Source organism: Dermacentor variabilis, chromosome 8 (assembly GCF_050947875.1).
Source record: "Dermacentor variabilis isolate Ectoservices chromosome 8, ASM5094787v1, whole genome shotgun sequence".
Classification (NCBI taxonomy): domain Eukaryota; kingdom Metazoa; phylum Arthropoda; class Arachnida; order Ixodida; family Ixodidae; genus Dermacentor; species Dermacentor variabilis.
In genome coordinates, this window is record NC_134575.1 from 125,385,858 (window position 1) to 125,401,143 (window position 15,286).

Sequence of the window (15,286 nt, forward strand, 5' to 3'; positions counted from 1 at the left end):
GGACATACGTGTCATGGTTACACAAAAAAAAGGATGGCACCATCAGCTTTATAACAATAGATTTGAAGTAGTCGTGAAATGAGTTGGAGAATAATTCAAAATCAGTTACCTGTTCTGCGCTTATCTCGAAGGTCCCAGTACAAGGATTTAGGCGATACATTTCTCCTAACTTTTCTGTTGACGCTGTTGTGAAACTAGATACTGATTCGCGTTAGTAACATGTTTTGTTTTTGCCCACATGATTCTTAATTTCAGAGAACCAACCTGCAATTAAATTTTCACCAAACGAAGCGCTGAAGCAAAATTTTTCTCTTCCTAATTCTATTGAGCCACCTCCGTAATTTCAGTTTCGCCCTGGAAATGCACGGATTCTTACTTCTTAACCATGTTTGGCACAAAACGCATGCAGCAGTTCAACGCTTAAATGAGTTCGAATGGCTAAAACAAGAAGCTATCACCAGACACACGCACTCTCACTGACCAATTTTAACATCGCGCAAATGAACGGCGGCTGGGCGCGGATTCCGAGCAGCAAACACGAGCGCTGAATTTGAAGTGCGTTAAGCTCCTCGAATTTGTGACGCGACAGGCCAGCACAAAAGTTACTGCTGAAAACAAAGGGAATAAACGAAAAAAAAATAAACGTACGGACAGAGACTGTGCGCTAGGATTCAATGCTAAAATAAACAGCGCGGTACACACACAGTTGCACATACTGTCGACCCAAAGTAAAAATCCAAGAAGGTCATGGAAGTGTGACAGGTGCCTAGTTTCAGATACCCAGTAATCCAAGTTTGTATGATCAAGGTTCATGGAACGGCGTCACGTAAGTTGTAGCACACGCTCAGTAACGTAAGTCGGCGGGAATACGGCGCATACGCAGTGTCAGATTCCCGTGATCCAAGTTAGTGCGACGATCGCCTTCGATTCCGGCTCCCTGATATCACACAGCAGCGTGATGCTGTGAATCACTAGACCATAGACTATCTAGTGATCCAAGTTGGCCGGAAAATGGTAGGGTTACAGAAGAAAATCAGGCAGCCGTACATACAGACAGCACGTGGAAAGTGCTTGATCTGATATAAAAATGTTAATCACAATAAATTTATAATGTTATTGAAACATGAAAACGCTGTGTCCCGACCTCCCACATCTCCACTCATTGTATAGCCGCAATTGCACAAGTTGTCCTGCAAAACATGGCCCTGCCGAGAGCCTGTATTGTAGCCACCTCTGTGTACTTGGCGTACCATCGCGTCGACTGAAGCCAAGTTGTTTTGGAAACGCGCAGTGACATGTGTATTTGCACTCTTAATGCGCAGGAAATATAATGCCCGGGAAGGGAGGGATGCTGGAAAATCAGTTGTTTTCTTCAGATTTTACGGCATTGTTTAAGAGGAGTCTATTTGCTACGAAATCTATGTAAAAGTGAATTTTAGCTGTAATGCCGCTCATTCACCACGTACGCACGTTTCGCTTCTATACGCAATATTCTTGTTAGGTCAATATACCAAAGTAATACATGCTTGTAATTTACTTTTTTACAGCTGATGGCATACGGTGCAGCTTCGTACGGCAACGACTGATGCTTAACTGGTGCCACAAGCCTGCATGAATGCACAAGAACTCGAAACGAGCATTTAATAGAGCAAAATAAACATTTCATCATTTCAAAGACGCCTTGCGCTTTTTCAATAAAATTGCACGTCATACAGATTCGGTGGAGGCTTGTGAAGGTGGTTCAGCAGTAGAAGCGAAAAGAAAAAATCCCGCGCCGATCAGTGGAATAGCGGCGTTTACTAGTAGGCGTTGAAAACGGGTCCATCCAATACCGAAACCGGAAGGTGTTAATACCATCCGCTAGGTTCGCTGCTGTCAATTCCGCTGCTGGGCTCTATGGGTGTGTCCGCTCTTGTTGAATCGTGCTCTATGGTATAAGTTGGAAGAATCTTTGTAGCGTGTCTATGATCCGAGATATCCGACTTCAGATTTTAATTGTCGTTCGCAATATTACGAATGCAAAAGAGTGAAGATCGGCGCATAGTTCCCCCCCTCATGTCACGCGGCTGTTGCGTGCCGCGTTTACTCTGACAACAGGGTGGAGGCATAGGCAAAGATGATAATTCTCTCCTTTCCCCTCTCGGTATGACGTCTGCCATACCTTGTTTGCGCATTGGTCTTTAGAGGTTCGACATTTAGTAGGCGAATTCACATATAAAATCCGCCTTGAAAATGCATCTTTGTTGTTGATGGGCGTAGTTATGATAGTCCTCTTACCAGCGATTATCAATTTTGTACCAGTGTATAGGGCGTAATGCTTGCATGTACTGCAGCAAACATGTCCGTCATTCGAAATGCGTGGCTTATTACGCCTAATGCTTAATGTTAACAGCGTATAGTGGACAAATAAAATGTTCATGTGGCCAAAGCCCTTCAACAATAGACGAGTGTCAAAAATGCGGTGATTATTTCATAGAAGAAGCATTATCATAACAGAGATTTGTTCTGCTGACTATTTGTTCCCATGACCGCGCATTGGCCAATAAATAGGCAGCAGAAACGCAGCCACAAACAAACGGAAGATATTCTAAGGCACAGTTTGTCTGATAGCATTATTCCCGCTGTTGTGACCGCATTTGACATATGTTATTGTCTTTGAACACAACATCATATCGATATTATAATTCGCCCTGTATTCAACATTATGTTCGGTTCTTGAATATCTTGTGTTCTTCTGTAGAACTTCTGAATTTGAATGCAGAAACTTTTGTTTATTTCAAGGTTCATGACTAGCATGCAGTTCCAGTTCACATCGTCCTTGTCGGTACTGCCAGACAGAGGAGATTCTCTAGGCAATGCAAATTGTAGGCCAGTTCTTTGCCTCACAGGCTGTTTTTTTAAATATTGGCAGACAATAGCTGCATTGCTTATTCCCCGCGAGAAATTGCGTGGCTATTTAGTAACCAAGAGCCACCGCGTTTGCGCGAGTGTCTGCACCGCACCAGATGGGACCACCAGAAACCGTAAGTTTGGAACCGTCTGCAATGATCTCTTCCTTCTTCCGCCAATGCGCTGCCCGGCACAAGACATGAGCGTGGCCGACAGAGTAACGGCGTAGCTCCGAGTGATCAACCTTCACAGTGTGGCCTCGTTGCTCGAGCGCCTGCTGCACCTCCTGGTCGAAGCCAAGCTCCACTTGGAGTGGGTCGCTGCACATAATAGAACGAGTTATTGCCACTGCTCTACACATACACGCATCGACTGCACATCTGTTCCCACGCTATCAAGCACTGATGTTGCGCATACTTATAAGAACCGCCTACAGAGCGCAATGGCAGCGGAGAGCTCAAGCGATCACACACACGTATATGCACAAAGAAAGAAGTGCCACAATAATGAACACCGATAGCTTTACACAACACTGTACCTAATCACACACATAGATTAAGGATAAAGGAGAAATTTGTAACGCTATTCTCAATAGCCCGAAGCCAAGAAATAGAAGCCACAATGGTTCTTTCAGGGAGGATCGACATGAAGATTCCGCATGATCAATAATGGTCGACAGAAACAGCTATTCTATAGGAGCAGCCACTGACATGCCAGAGTGCCCACCATGGAATAGCTCGACTAACGTACAAAAGCTCGTCCCGTGTTTTAACTTTGCACAAATGCCGAATTTTGCGAAAAATGAGTCAGTGGAAATAACGAAAGTTACAGCGGTTTCTAAGACGATAGATTTCAACAAAATATTTATATAACCTAGTAAAATACCAGCGTACATTGGAATGAAACAGTTTTTTTTCAGCTGTTGTTGCAAACAGGGTAGGATAGGATAGGAATAAACATTATTTGTCCAACGGTTATTGATGTTGGTGCCCGGGGCTAGGCTGCCAGGGGTCCATCGCCCGAGGAAAATCTTTCGAGATCTTCTGCAACGGCCCTGGCCGGCTGGACGGCCCACTCCTGGTCTTCGGGTGCCTCGCTGAGGAGGGCGGTTTGCCATCTCTCAGCGAGGCGCCCCGTTTCAGAGGGTTCTGGTGTTGTATTCCCCCTTCTTCTTTGTCCTTGTTCCACGTGGCCTTGGCATTCCCAAAGCACATGGGCCATATCGGCCCGTTCGTGCTCGCACCACGGGCAGCCCGGCGACGGGTGCAGCGCGGGCCACAGGCGGTGCAGGCGGTAGGGGTTGGTGAAAGTGCCCGTCTGCAACCGTCTCAGGTCGACCGCCTGGGACCTGTCTAGGCGCCCATGGGGTTGTGGATATTTTCTTTGTTCTTTCCTATAGTGACCAAGCACCACTCTTTACGTTGCCGGAAACTCCTTGACATCGCAGTCGGCGTCCGCGTGATCCCCAGCTCCGTCCGACGCGATTTGTGTTGTATTGGTAACGAACGCGTCAGCGCCAGACGGGGTGGCAGCCGCCGTCGCCGTCACTCCTCCACTGGGGTCCCGCACAACAACGGCAGCGGCTGCCCTCTGGGTAACCGCGTCGCGGCGCGTAAGCTGCCTTGCGACGAGCTGGGCGCGCTCGTTGTGGTTGGGTCGAGGGTCGTTGCGTCTTCGGCCGTTAGCATTGTAGGTGTCATTATTTTCGTGGCTGTTGTTGTTACTGCCAAGCTCCCCGACGTGCGCGGGGAACCACTTGAGGCACTTGTTTGGAATCGCGCCAGATCCGAAGTCCCCGGCCCGGGCGTTGAGCATGCGCGCCACATCTGCGGACACCCAACCTTTGGTGTAATTCCGAATCGCTGATTTGGAGTCGCTGATGATCAGGTTATCCTCCGCACCTCCGTGGAGTACCGCGAGAGCTGTGGCCATCTCTACCGCTGCTTCGGCCGACGGCAGCCTCGCTGATGCCGTGACGCGGATCGTTCCCTTTATATCTACGACTGCCATGGAGAAGGCGGGCGCCGCCGCCGTCGGCCAGCCGTGTCGATGTTGCCGTTGTTGCTCCTACCGTTTTTGTCGTAGTAGCAGTAGTGGTGGTGGTGCTGGTAACTGCGGTTCGTCTCGCACATTCCCTCGTAGCGGCGGTGGTGGTCGACGCTCCTCGTTGCCATCAGAGTCACTGACTCGCCGCGTGTACCTGGCTGCATCGACGAAGAGGACGCCTTCTTGTCTTCCATGCTTCTCGAGGATTGCTACCGCCCTGCGTATACGTCGTTGCACGGCATGCACCGGGTGCATATTCTTCGGCATGTTTTCCGTCTGTATGGCGTCCCTGACTTGCGGTAGCAGTGATTCCTTCAGTCCACGCGCCTCATGATATCGAATCCCGAGCAAGTCTAGGATTCGTCTTGCCGTTACGGTGCTCGACAGCCGCTCCAGCTGCGCGATTATCTGCGCCTCGGCGATCTCCTCGAGCGTGTTGTGCACGCCCAACTCGAGGAGCCTGTGGGTTGGCGTGTACTGGGGTACTCCCAGGGCGGTCTTGAACGCCCTGCGGATCGGCACGTTCAGCTTGTCGGTTTCGCTCCTGTTCCAGTCGGCGTATGCGGCGACGTACGCTATGTGGCTCAGCGCGTACGCCTGTATCAGCCACGTAACGTTGTGTTCCTTCATTCCTTTCCTCTTGTTCGCGACCCGCCGCGCAAGGTGTGTGGCGGCGGCCACTGTCTTCTGCAGTTGGGCAACCAGCTCACGGTTGGCACCGTTCTCTTCCAGCCACAGGCCGAGCACGCGCAACTTGGACACCGTCGGTATTCGGGTCCCCTCCCTCGTCGTGACGCGGATGCCCAAACGACGGGCGTCTAGCACGGCCTGCGGAAGTGGTCCTTTTTTGCGCGGCCTGTGGAGCAGGATCTCCGACTTGTCGGGTGGGCAGACAAGTCGCGTGTCTTCGAGGTGCCGCTCGACCTCCCGGACGGCCCGCTGCAGCCGGTCTTGCATTTCACCGACGCTCGTGTTCTCCGTGATCCACACCGTCACGTCATCTGCGTATATCGTATGATTGATGCCCTCTATCGCGTCAAGACGGCCGATCATGACGATCAGGCAGGCCGATCATGACGAGGTTGAAAAGCATGGGGTGACCACGGAGCCCTGCGGCGTTCCCGCACCACCCATTCGGACCGTTCGTTGTGGGGCCCCGTCGATCTTGACTGTTGCCTCGCGCGCATTCAAGAAGCTGCTGACATATCGGTGGAACCTCGCCCCGAGATCGAGTCGGCTGATCTTGTCCAGTATAGCCTTGTGCTTCACAGTGTTGAAGGCGCTCTTGAGGTCTAGCCCGAGAAGGGCGCGCACGTGCGTGCTCGGAGTGTTCACGGCCTGTTCCTTGATCTGCAGCATGGCGTCCTGCTTTGAAAGTCCCTTCCGGAAACCGATTATGTGGGTGCCGAAGGCGTCCTGCTTCTCGAGCAGCGTCGTCACCCTGTTAAGGCCGGCATACTCCATCACTTTCCCGACGCAGGACGTGAGGGAGATCGGCCTCATGTTTCGGAACTCCATCGGTTTGCCCGGCTTTGTTATCAGTATAACGTCCGCGGTCTTCCACTCTTGCGGAATTCGGCCCTCGTTCCAGCACGCGTTGATGTACTTGCAGAGCTTCTCGATGGCGTCGTCGTTCAGGTTCCTCAGGATTTTGTTGGTGATCCTGTCAGGACCGGGCGCCGAGTTGGTCTTCAGTAGCTGGAGGACCGTTCTAATTTCCCGCACGGAAAAGTCCGCGTAAAGCTCTTCATTGGGAGCCCCGCAGTACTCTGGGTGACTCTGCCCTTCCGGGCGTGCGAGGTGCGTCTGCACGATCTCTTCCGCGAAGGCCTCTGGGTCGTCCTTGTACTTGTGTCGCAGCTTGGCCATCTCTGTACGGGTCGGCGTTCTGGTGTTTGCCAGAACAAAACAGCGGTTGCCGGAATTGCAATACCTTCGATGTCTAAGGTGCTCAATTTTACTAAATATATATGCATGTATACCTGTCTGCCATCCCTGCGCAACCTTACAATTACAAGTATATATTTTGAAAAATAACAAAATAACGTTTCCTATCTTGCCTTCGGAAAAGAGTGAAACAAGGGGGCTTTTTTACCGAAGTTTGTGTTCTGCTGATGCAAGTTTTCGTCGGATCCTCTCTGGATACTTTGCTACATCTTCAACGAGCCTCAAAGTTTATTGCGTCTGTAATATGTGCTGTTAGTTTTATTTTGGTGTGAAAGAATGCATGATATGTCAAAATAAAGCGAGAGGTTAAAATTTTCAGTTTATCGCGTGAATCAAAATTACCAATCATATTAGATTTCCCTCCAATTTCACCCTGGTTAGCTACGTTTATCTTCTTTACTCAGAAACGTTATGCAGTATTTTGCTTCGAGTGAAGAATAATGATGTGTCGTGCAACTTTCCGAAATCTTTGTTTCAGATTTAATACTGCGTCCGCAGAAGTCTTCGATGCGCGGCCATATTTCATTTGCGACCACCAGGTGGCGCGGCGGCCACGGATAAATTGAGCACAAATTGATGTGTATGGGGAGGCCTAAAGCCACCAACAAGACTTACAAGAGCCACTGATGATAGAAAACTACCTGTGCAAAGGATGCAACAGAACTAAATCGCAAAGTAGCGGAGGACAGTCAGAATGCTCATACATCATGGAGCCAAATGGGAAAGCATAAATTCAAAGGTTCAACAGTATCTTTGGTTACCAGGCGCAGTGAGCGGAAAGGAAACCTACTTATGGACAAAAAAAATTCCAAAGAATCAAGAATTGAGACAATACGCAACTGCTGATAGTAAGAGTTTCGAAAACGATGCAGAGATTATTCCGTTAGGTGAAATGAATGCCCGCATACAGGATCTAGATTGCTATACCAACAACAACGAGAAGTTATTACTACTTCGCTGGGAGCAAAGTTATCTCTTGATCCTAAATGTAATTGCGAAAACACATCGGATGTGTGAAATAGGCAATCAACCATTGATTGCTGTCTGATGACCAAAAAAAATTGCACGTAGACAGAAATCGTCATTGATGAGAAAGGGTATAGCTACATAGGGAAGTCACCAAAAAGGCATAATTTTGAGAATGGGATATGTAGTTGGGAAATGGACTAAGGAGCGTTGAATGGGCAGTCCAAATTTGAACGCTAAAGTAACAAATATAGCAACAGGGGTTTTAATATTTTCGCAAATGACCAATCAATGAGTAGCAATATGGTAAGCTTTTATGTAAAGAGAAACCGCCCGTTTGTTGGAAAAGAAAAAGGTGACCGAAAAGGCAGCAGAACACAGAGATACCGAATCTGATAGATGAGCGATTGGAATTATCACGAGATCATAGGCCGGGAAGAAAGTGACGTGGCTCAGAACGAAACAGAAAATGGTAAATATACCAGAAAATGATATGGTTCAAATACTGGTCTAGCAAACATATAAGATGTGTGTGAACGTTGGTTGTCAGATAAGCGCGAGAAAAACAGCGCCGCACGAAGAATATTTTCGAACAGCATTGCTTTATTAGGCCTGAAATCTGTAATAAGACTAGACGAACACATCAAACAACATATAACATATCCTTGACGACATATCCTAGACGAACATTTAAACAAACTGAAAGGGGACGCGGCAATAAACTGCATCAGAAGAATAACAGCCCAATCTTGTAATGGCAATGGCGAGGTGGTTTCTGAGAAAGAAAATCAAGAACGAAAGCCAGATGAAAAATAAGCTGGTGGAGAGAAGTTTGAATGGAAGGAAGATGCAGAGGAAATTCCTCAACGCACAGCCGCAGGGTTAGACTAGCCGGTCATTAACTCTATATGGTGTTTTGTGGCGCAAGCGCGAGTTATTGATAAGCCGCGCGAAGACGAGGTGTAATTTAAAAGCAACGCTGTGATTCGTAACAGTGATTAAGTGTCAAGTTACTGTGTAGAAGCCTAAAACAGTGCGCAATAGAAATGGGTAAAATACATATAACTGTAACCAATTCATAAATAGGCGTGAAAGATGTATAGCGAATATAAAGATATGTTACTAAAGAATAGTTGTCAGAGATCCTATGCAGTTCTGCCGCACCATGACCCTTGCGTGCAAGGGGACTGTTGCCTAGACTAAGTTAACGCTCGTAAAAAGAAGACGCTGCTTCTGGCTGTCCAGCTGTACCTCGCTCTAATCATTTAGCATGCTTATAGAGTAATCTATGAAAACACTGTCTTCCAGATAATCATCATGTAAACTATTACACGATTCTAGGATGATAATCAAATATTACTTGTCCTTCTTTTATTTTCTGCCACTTAGATGAGATATTCCACATGCGCGCGACGTCGCAATTACATGCATTCATGCAGCTATACCTCTTATTTTGAAGGAAAGTCTGATGGACGTTCAAACATTTTCAGGAAGAACCGATCTCACGGTGACTGCGACGCCGTGGTGATTACCACTCAAGAAATTTAGAGACACGGCGCACTGCCCCCCCCCCCAAAAAATCAGTCATATATGCCGTGTACTACAGACAGACACCCTCTTGCACTTCCGTATGGAGACGCCGCGCTATTTTGCAGCGCGCACTCGTAGTCCTGCGCTTTCGGCTCGTTAACCACGGCAGTCCCAACGGCACGCGAGGGCGTGCTAACGTTGACAATTAATCATCCTCTGCAATGGGGCATTCGTGTTGCAGTGTGAATGCGTAGGACGGCGTCGCTTTAGAAACCCGTCTGATGAAGGTTGGAATCTCCGAGCTCGTATAAATTTTAAAGGGTTCTTTAATGAAATGCGCTGAAGAGGCTAGATCGATTACATAATGTGGCTTACGTAGGCTAAGTATGGTAATCGCGTGAACGGTAGGTTCCTATGCGGGACGTTTACGTACATCTTACTAAAAGAATGGTTTACAAGGTTCTTACTCTGGATGCGAACCATACATAGAACCCAGACCAAAGCGGCATTTTGACACAGACTCTTGTGGGTCCAAGCCAAGCATGATCATGTTGAACAACACCTGGAAGAAGAAAAAGATATTCACTATATATTTACTTATTCGTGACTGTCGACGGCAATCTGACAGCAATTGTGGGCTTGCGTGACGACGGTTTTGAAATCATGTCACGCAGAAAAAGTTATTACGCGTTCAGTCGTTTTGTCGATTCCCCAGAATTGCTTGATAAAATATTGGTACGTGTAGCTGAAGCCGAACGCTATATACAATTTATTTACACGGAAGCTAACGGAGGCCAAAATGGCGACGCTATATATCAAGCCGGCACCCACATCGTCTTCTTCCTCCTCAGTGCAGCCTCACTGTGACGGCTGCTCCGTAGCATCACCCCCAGCAATAGAAGCACCGCCCCGGTGCTTAATCTACACACCCGCGGTGAAAGGTGTCTGGTATGGCTTTAGTCTCGCCACGTGAACGATGTCACTTGCTGCCGACGATGACGCTGACAGGTCGGCGGGGATGACTTCATACGTGACATCGGTCACTTGTCGCACCACACGGTATGGGCCAGTGTAGCGCGACAGCAGCTTTTCGCAAAGGCCCACACGTCGAATGGGTGACCAGAGAAGCACCAAAGAAACCGTAGTAAAGTGCAAATCGTGATGATGGCAATCATAGAGGCGTCTCGGATGCTCCTGTGAGGCATCTATACGGGTGCGGGCGAGCTGGCGCGCGTGGTCGGCGTGTGGTGCGATCGCGTCGCGGGCGTATTTTGTGGTTAAACGTGTGGCCGAGGGCAACAAAGTGTCCAAGGGCAACGCGGGCTCTCGGCCATATAGGAGATAGAATGGTGAATAGCCGGCGGTGTCGTGACGCGATGAATTATACGCGAACGTCACATATGGTAAGTGAAGTTGCCAGTCGTGGTGGTTGGTCGTAACGCACTTTGAAAGCATGTCGGTGATGGTCCGGTTGAGGCTCTCCGTGAGGCCCTTGGTCTGTGGATGGTAGGACGTGCTCAAGTTGTGGTTTGTCGAACAGGAGCGGAGGAAGTCCTCGACAACTGCCGACAGAAAGCTACGGCCACGGTCAGTGAGTAATTAGCGCGGAGCACCGTGCACTAAGATGATGTCATAGAGCGGAAAGTCAGCAATGTCAGTAGCACAACTTGTCGGAAGGGCTCTGGTGATTGCGTACCGTGTTGCATAATCAGTAGCGACGGCGACCCATTTATTTCCGGAGCCCGAGAGAGGAAACGGTCCAAGAATGTCTAGACCAACACGGAAAAAGGGTTCCGGTGGGATGTCGATCGGCTGGAGACATCCAGCTGGAGGTGTGGAGGGCTTCTTCCGGCACTGACAAGACTCACAAGCGGCACAGTAGCGCCGCACGGAGCGGGCGAGACCCGGCCAAATGAATCGACGGCGTACACGGTCGTATGTTCGCGAGACGCCCAAGTGTCCAGCCAAGGGAGCGTCGTGAAGTTGTTGGAGGACAGTCGAAAGCAGGTGCGATGGAATTACGAGCAGAAGGTCAAGGCCGTGTGGATCGAGATTGCGGAGGTAAAATGTCCCCTCCTTAAGGAGAAACATCCGGAGAGAGGCATCGCCAGGCGTTGACTCCAGATGGTCGATGAGGGCTCGTAATGAAGGATGGCGGCGTTGCTCGTTGCCGATTTCAAGCAACTGGGACACAGAGAAAACGCAAGCGATGGCGTCCGCATCAGTCGGTTCGTCGACGGGGCAGCGGGACAAACAATCGGCATCCTGGCGCAAGCGTCCCGTCTTATATACCACGGAGAAGGTATATTCTTGCAGGCATAACGCCCAGCGAGCGAGTCGTCCCGTGGGGTCCTTGAGCGAGGATAGCCAGCAGAGCGCGTGGTGATGAGTGATGACACAGAAGGGGCGTCCGTACAAGCATGGACGAAATGTCGCAACAGCCCACACAAGAGCGAGGCACTCGCGCTTTGTGATTGAATAATTGCGCTCAGCGGGTGATAGAAGTCGGCTGGCATAGGCTATAACGCGATCATGTCCACGTTGGCGTTGGGCTAACACTGCTCCTATGCCGTGACCACTGGCATCAGTTCGCACTTCCGTTCAGGCAGACGTGTCAAATGGGGCCAGAATTGGAGGTGTGGTATGGAGAGTAGTGAGCTGCGAAAAAGATGCGGCATGGTCAGGTCCCCAAGAATATGGGGCGTCTTTCTTCAAGAGGACGGTAAGAGGACGTGCGATGGTCGCAAAGTCCTTCACAAAGCGTCTTAAATAAGAGCAGAGACCTACGAACGTCCTTGGTAGACTTCGGACAGGAAAGTTTGTAAGGGCGCGAATTTTATCCGGCTCAGGTCGCACGCCTCTGGCGTCCACGAGGTGTCCAAGGACGGTGATTTGGCGGCGACCGAAGGGACATTTCAACGAATTCAACTGGAGACCGGCGGGGCGGAACATGTCAAGAATCGCTGAAAGACGGTCTAGATGCGTGTTAAATGTGGGCTAATAAACGATGACGTCGTCCAGGCAGCCCAAACAGGTGGACCACTTCATTCCCTGAAGCAAAGAGTCCATCATTCGTTCGAAGGTGGTGGGCGCGTTACAGAGACCGAAAGGCATCACCGTGAACTGATAAAGGCCGTCAGAGGTAATAAATGCAGTCTTCTCTCGGTCCATGTAGCCAGACCGTAAGTCGACTCAGTAGCCGGACCGTAAGTCGATAGAAGAAAAATAAGTGACACCGTACAAGCAGTTTAGAGCGTCATCGATACGTGGCAAAGGGTAGACGTCCTTTTTTGTGATTCTGTTCAGGTGGCGATAATCTACACAAAAAGCCACGTTCCATCCTCCTTTTTGACAAGTACGACGGGAGAAGCCCAGGGACTACAAGAAGGCTCGATAATGTAATTTGCAAGCATCTTTTTGACTTCCTGTTGGATAACAGCTTTTTCGGACGCAGATACACGACATGGACGTCGGTGAATAGGGTTCGCATCGCCAGTGTTCTTGCGATGGGTCGCGACGGACGTTTGACCGAAGTGTCGATTGTCAAAGTCAAAAATGTCGCGATAGCCGTCAAGAACGCGGCGAAGGGCTTCAGCTTGAGCAGCTGTAAGGTTAGAGGAAACCATCTTCTCAATGTCGACGTCAGTCCGTGCGATGACGTCACGGTATGGGCTGAGCTGTGACGATCTTCCACTGTGAATGGCTCGATCTCATCATCCTGTAAAGCGCTGATTATAGCCAATGAAATCCCCTGAGGCAGAACTTGCGCGTTTAACGCGAGATTGACCAGGGGAAGGCAGGTGCGGTTGCCAGTAATTGTCAGCCCAGTGTGCGGCACGGTAACATCATGTGCAAGTATAACTGCCGGAATTGGTGCGACCACGTAATTACCGTCAGGTGCAGCTGGTAAGGACAATAAGTCGATTTGCGTCACAGATTGAGGCGGTAGGCGATTAAATCCATGCAGCTCAACGGCTTGGAGGCGGGTCCACAGGGTCGGCAAGAAGAGGCAAGTCAAGGCGAAGTGAGCCGGCCGAACAGTCAATGAGGACAGAAGGATTGGCAAGGAAATCGAGACCGAGATTGAGTTCTTGAGGGCAATGCTCGATGACGGTGAAGAGAACGACGGTGTGTCTCTCAGCAATGGTGAGTCGGGCAGAGCACATGCGAACAATAGCGACAGTCCCTCCGTCGGCGACTTGTACCAATTGGTTTGCGGCGGGCATCAGAACTTTCTTGAGCCGACGGCGAAGAGCAGCACTCATAATGAACACATGTGCCCCGGTGTCAATCAACACGCACTCAGGAACATTGTGGACGAGAACGTCCAAAATATTCTTCTTCGTGGGTAAGGTGAAGCGAGGATTTTGAGCCAATGTCGTCTTTGCAGCTTCACCTCGAGAAGCTGCACTGTCTAGTTTTCCGGTCGGGGGTGCGGCGAGTAGGTCGGATAAGGAACACGGCGTGACAAGGGCGAACGAGATTGACGGCGGGTGGGAGAAGGCGAGCGGGAGTAGCGGGGTCGTGTCAAAGGTGTCGCATGGTCAGATGATGGAGCGGGCATAGAAGGGGCGAAGGAAAAGGACGCGCTAGAGGGGCGAGGGTGGTAATCAGGAGAATAGCGTATCGGAGAAGTCCAGTGGCTGCGGCAGTGGCGAGCGACATGTCCAATGCGTCGGCAGTTTAAACAGATCAGCTTGTCGCTACGGTTTGCCATTCGGAGGGGTTGCGCTGTCCGTAAGAGGAGTAAGAAGAACGCAGTGGGGACGTGTGGGGAGACAAAGGTTCCGAGCGTATGGAACGAATGGATTGCAGGCCGACGTTGGACAATTCTTGACGGACGACGGCCTGGATCAAAATATTGTCACCGGAGAATGATCAGGTGACATGAATGAAGGGGCCGCCAGTTGTGCCGCTTCGACCTTACGACGAATGATGCGGGTCAAGTTGTCACATCGTGACGGCTGGTGGAAGAGGTCGTCACAGGATGACGTAGCAGCTGTGTTGGGAAGTCGCGTGATGAGCTGGGATACCCGGCGGCTTTAAGCATGCTCGAGACGGCGGCACTCCTTGAGGATCGCATCGATGCTGGTGACGTTCGTAAACACCAGTAAATTGAAGGCGTCGTCAGCAATGCCTTTGAGGACGTGATTAACCTTATCGTCCTCAGACATGGTCGGGTCAGCCTTGGCTCAAAGGGCCAAGACGTCGAGAATGTACGACACGTACGACTCGATTGATGTCTGTACACATGTGGCAAGGGCTTTCTTGGCATTGACTTGGCGACCGAACGGATTGCCAAAGAGCTCGCGGAGCTTCTCTTTGAAGAGATCCAAGCTGGAGATCTCATCTTCGTGAGTCTGGAACTATGCAAGTTGTATGCAAGCTCCGTCGAGGTAGAAAAGAACGTTCGCAAGCATAATAGTCGGATCCCACCTGTGACTGGTGCTGACACGTTCGTATAAGCGGAGCCAGTCGTCAACATCAGGACTGCCGACTCCGTTGAAAACACCGCGATCACAAGGAGGGGAGACGGCGACGCAGGACGGGGCTGCAGGCGGAGACGCTTGCGCAGTTATGGTGCCGCCAGCAGGAGCCAACGGTGCATTGTCGCCGTTGCCACCGCTACTAGGCTCCAAGACGTGTACGGGGAACGTCCACCTCCCCCAAATTAATGTTACGCTTAGCTGAAGCAATGCTATATACAATTTATTTACACAGATGCTAACGGAGGCCAAAATTGCGACGCTATATCAAGCCGGCACCCACGTCGTCTTCTTCCCGCTCAGTGCAGCCTCATTTTGGCGGCTGTTCCTTAGCAATATTATATTCCACTTAACTATCAAATGCCAAACTGACCACGCATTCACCCGGTCGATAGATACTGCTGTTTCGCGCTTGGTACTAA

At 50.0% G+C, this 15,286-nt stretch overlaps 1 protein-coding gene across 1 annotated transcript in view; it reads right to left on the minus strand.

Annotated features, from left to right (window-relative positions):
* Positions 1–2,654: 2,654 nt before the first annotated feature.
* Positions 2,655–15,286, minus strand: part of LOC142591262 (glutathione hydrolase-like YwrD proenzyme) — a 116,973-nt gene continuing 104,341 nt past the window's right edge. Inside the window, exons 9-10 of the mRNA XM_075703600.1 lie at positions 9,846–9,940; positions 2,655–3,209 (exon numbers count right to left, since the gene is read on the minus strand). Of these exons, the coding sequence (XP_075559715.1) occupies positions 2,957–3,209; positions 9,846–9,940 (348 nt within the window). The 3' untranslated portion in view covers positions 2,655–2,956. The remainder of the gene's footprint in view (positions 3,210–9,845; positions 9,941–15,286) is intronic.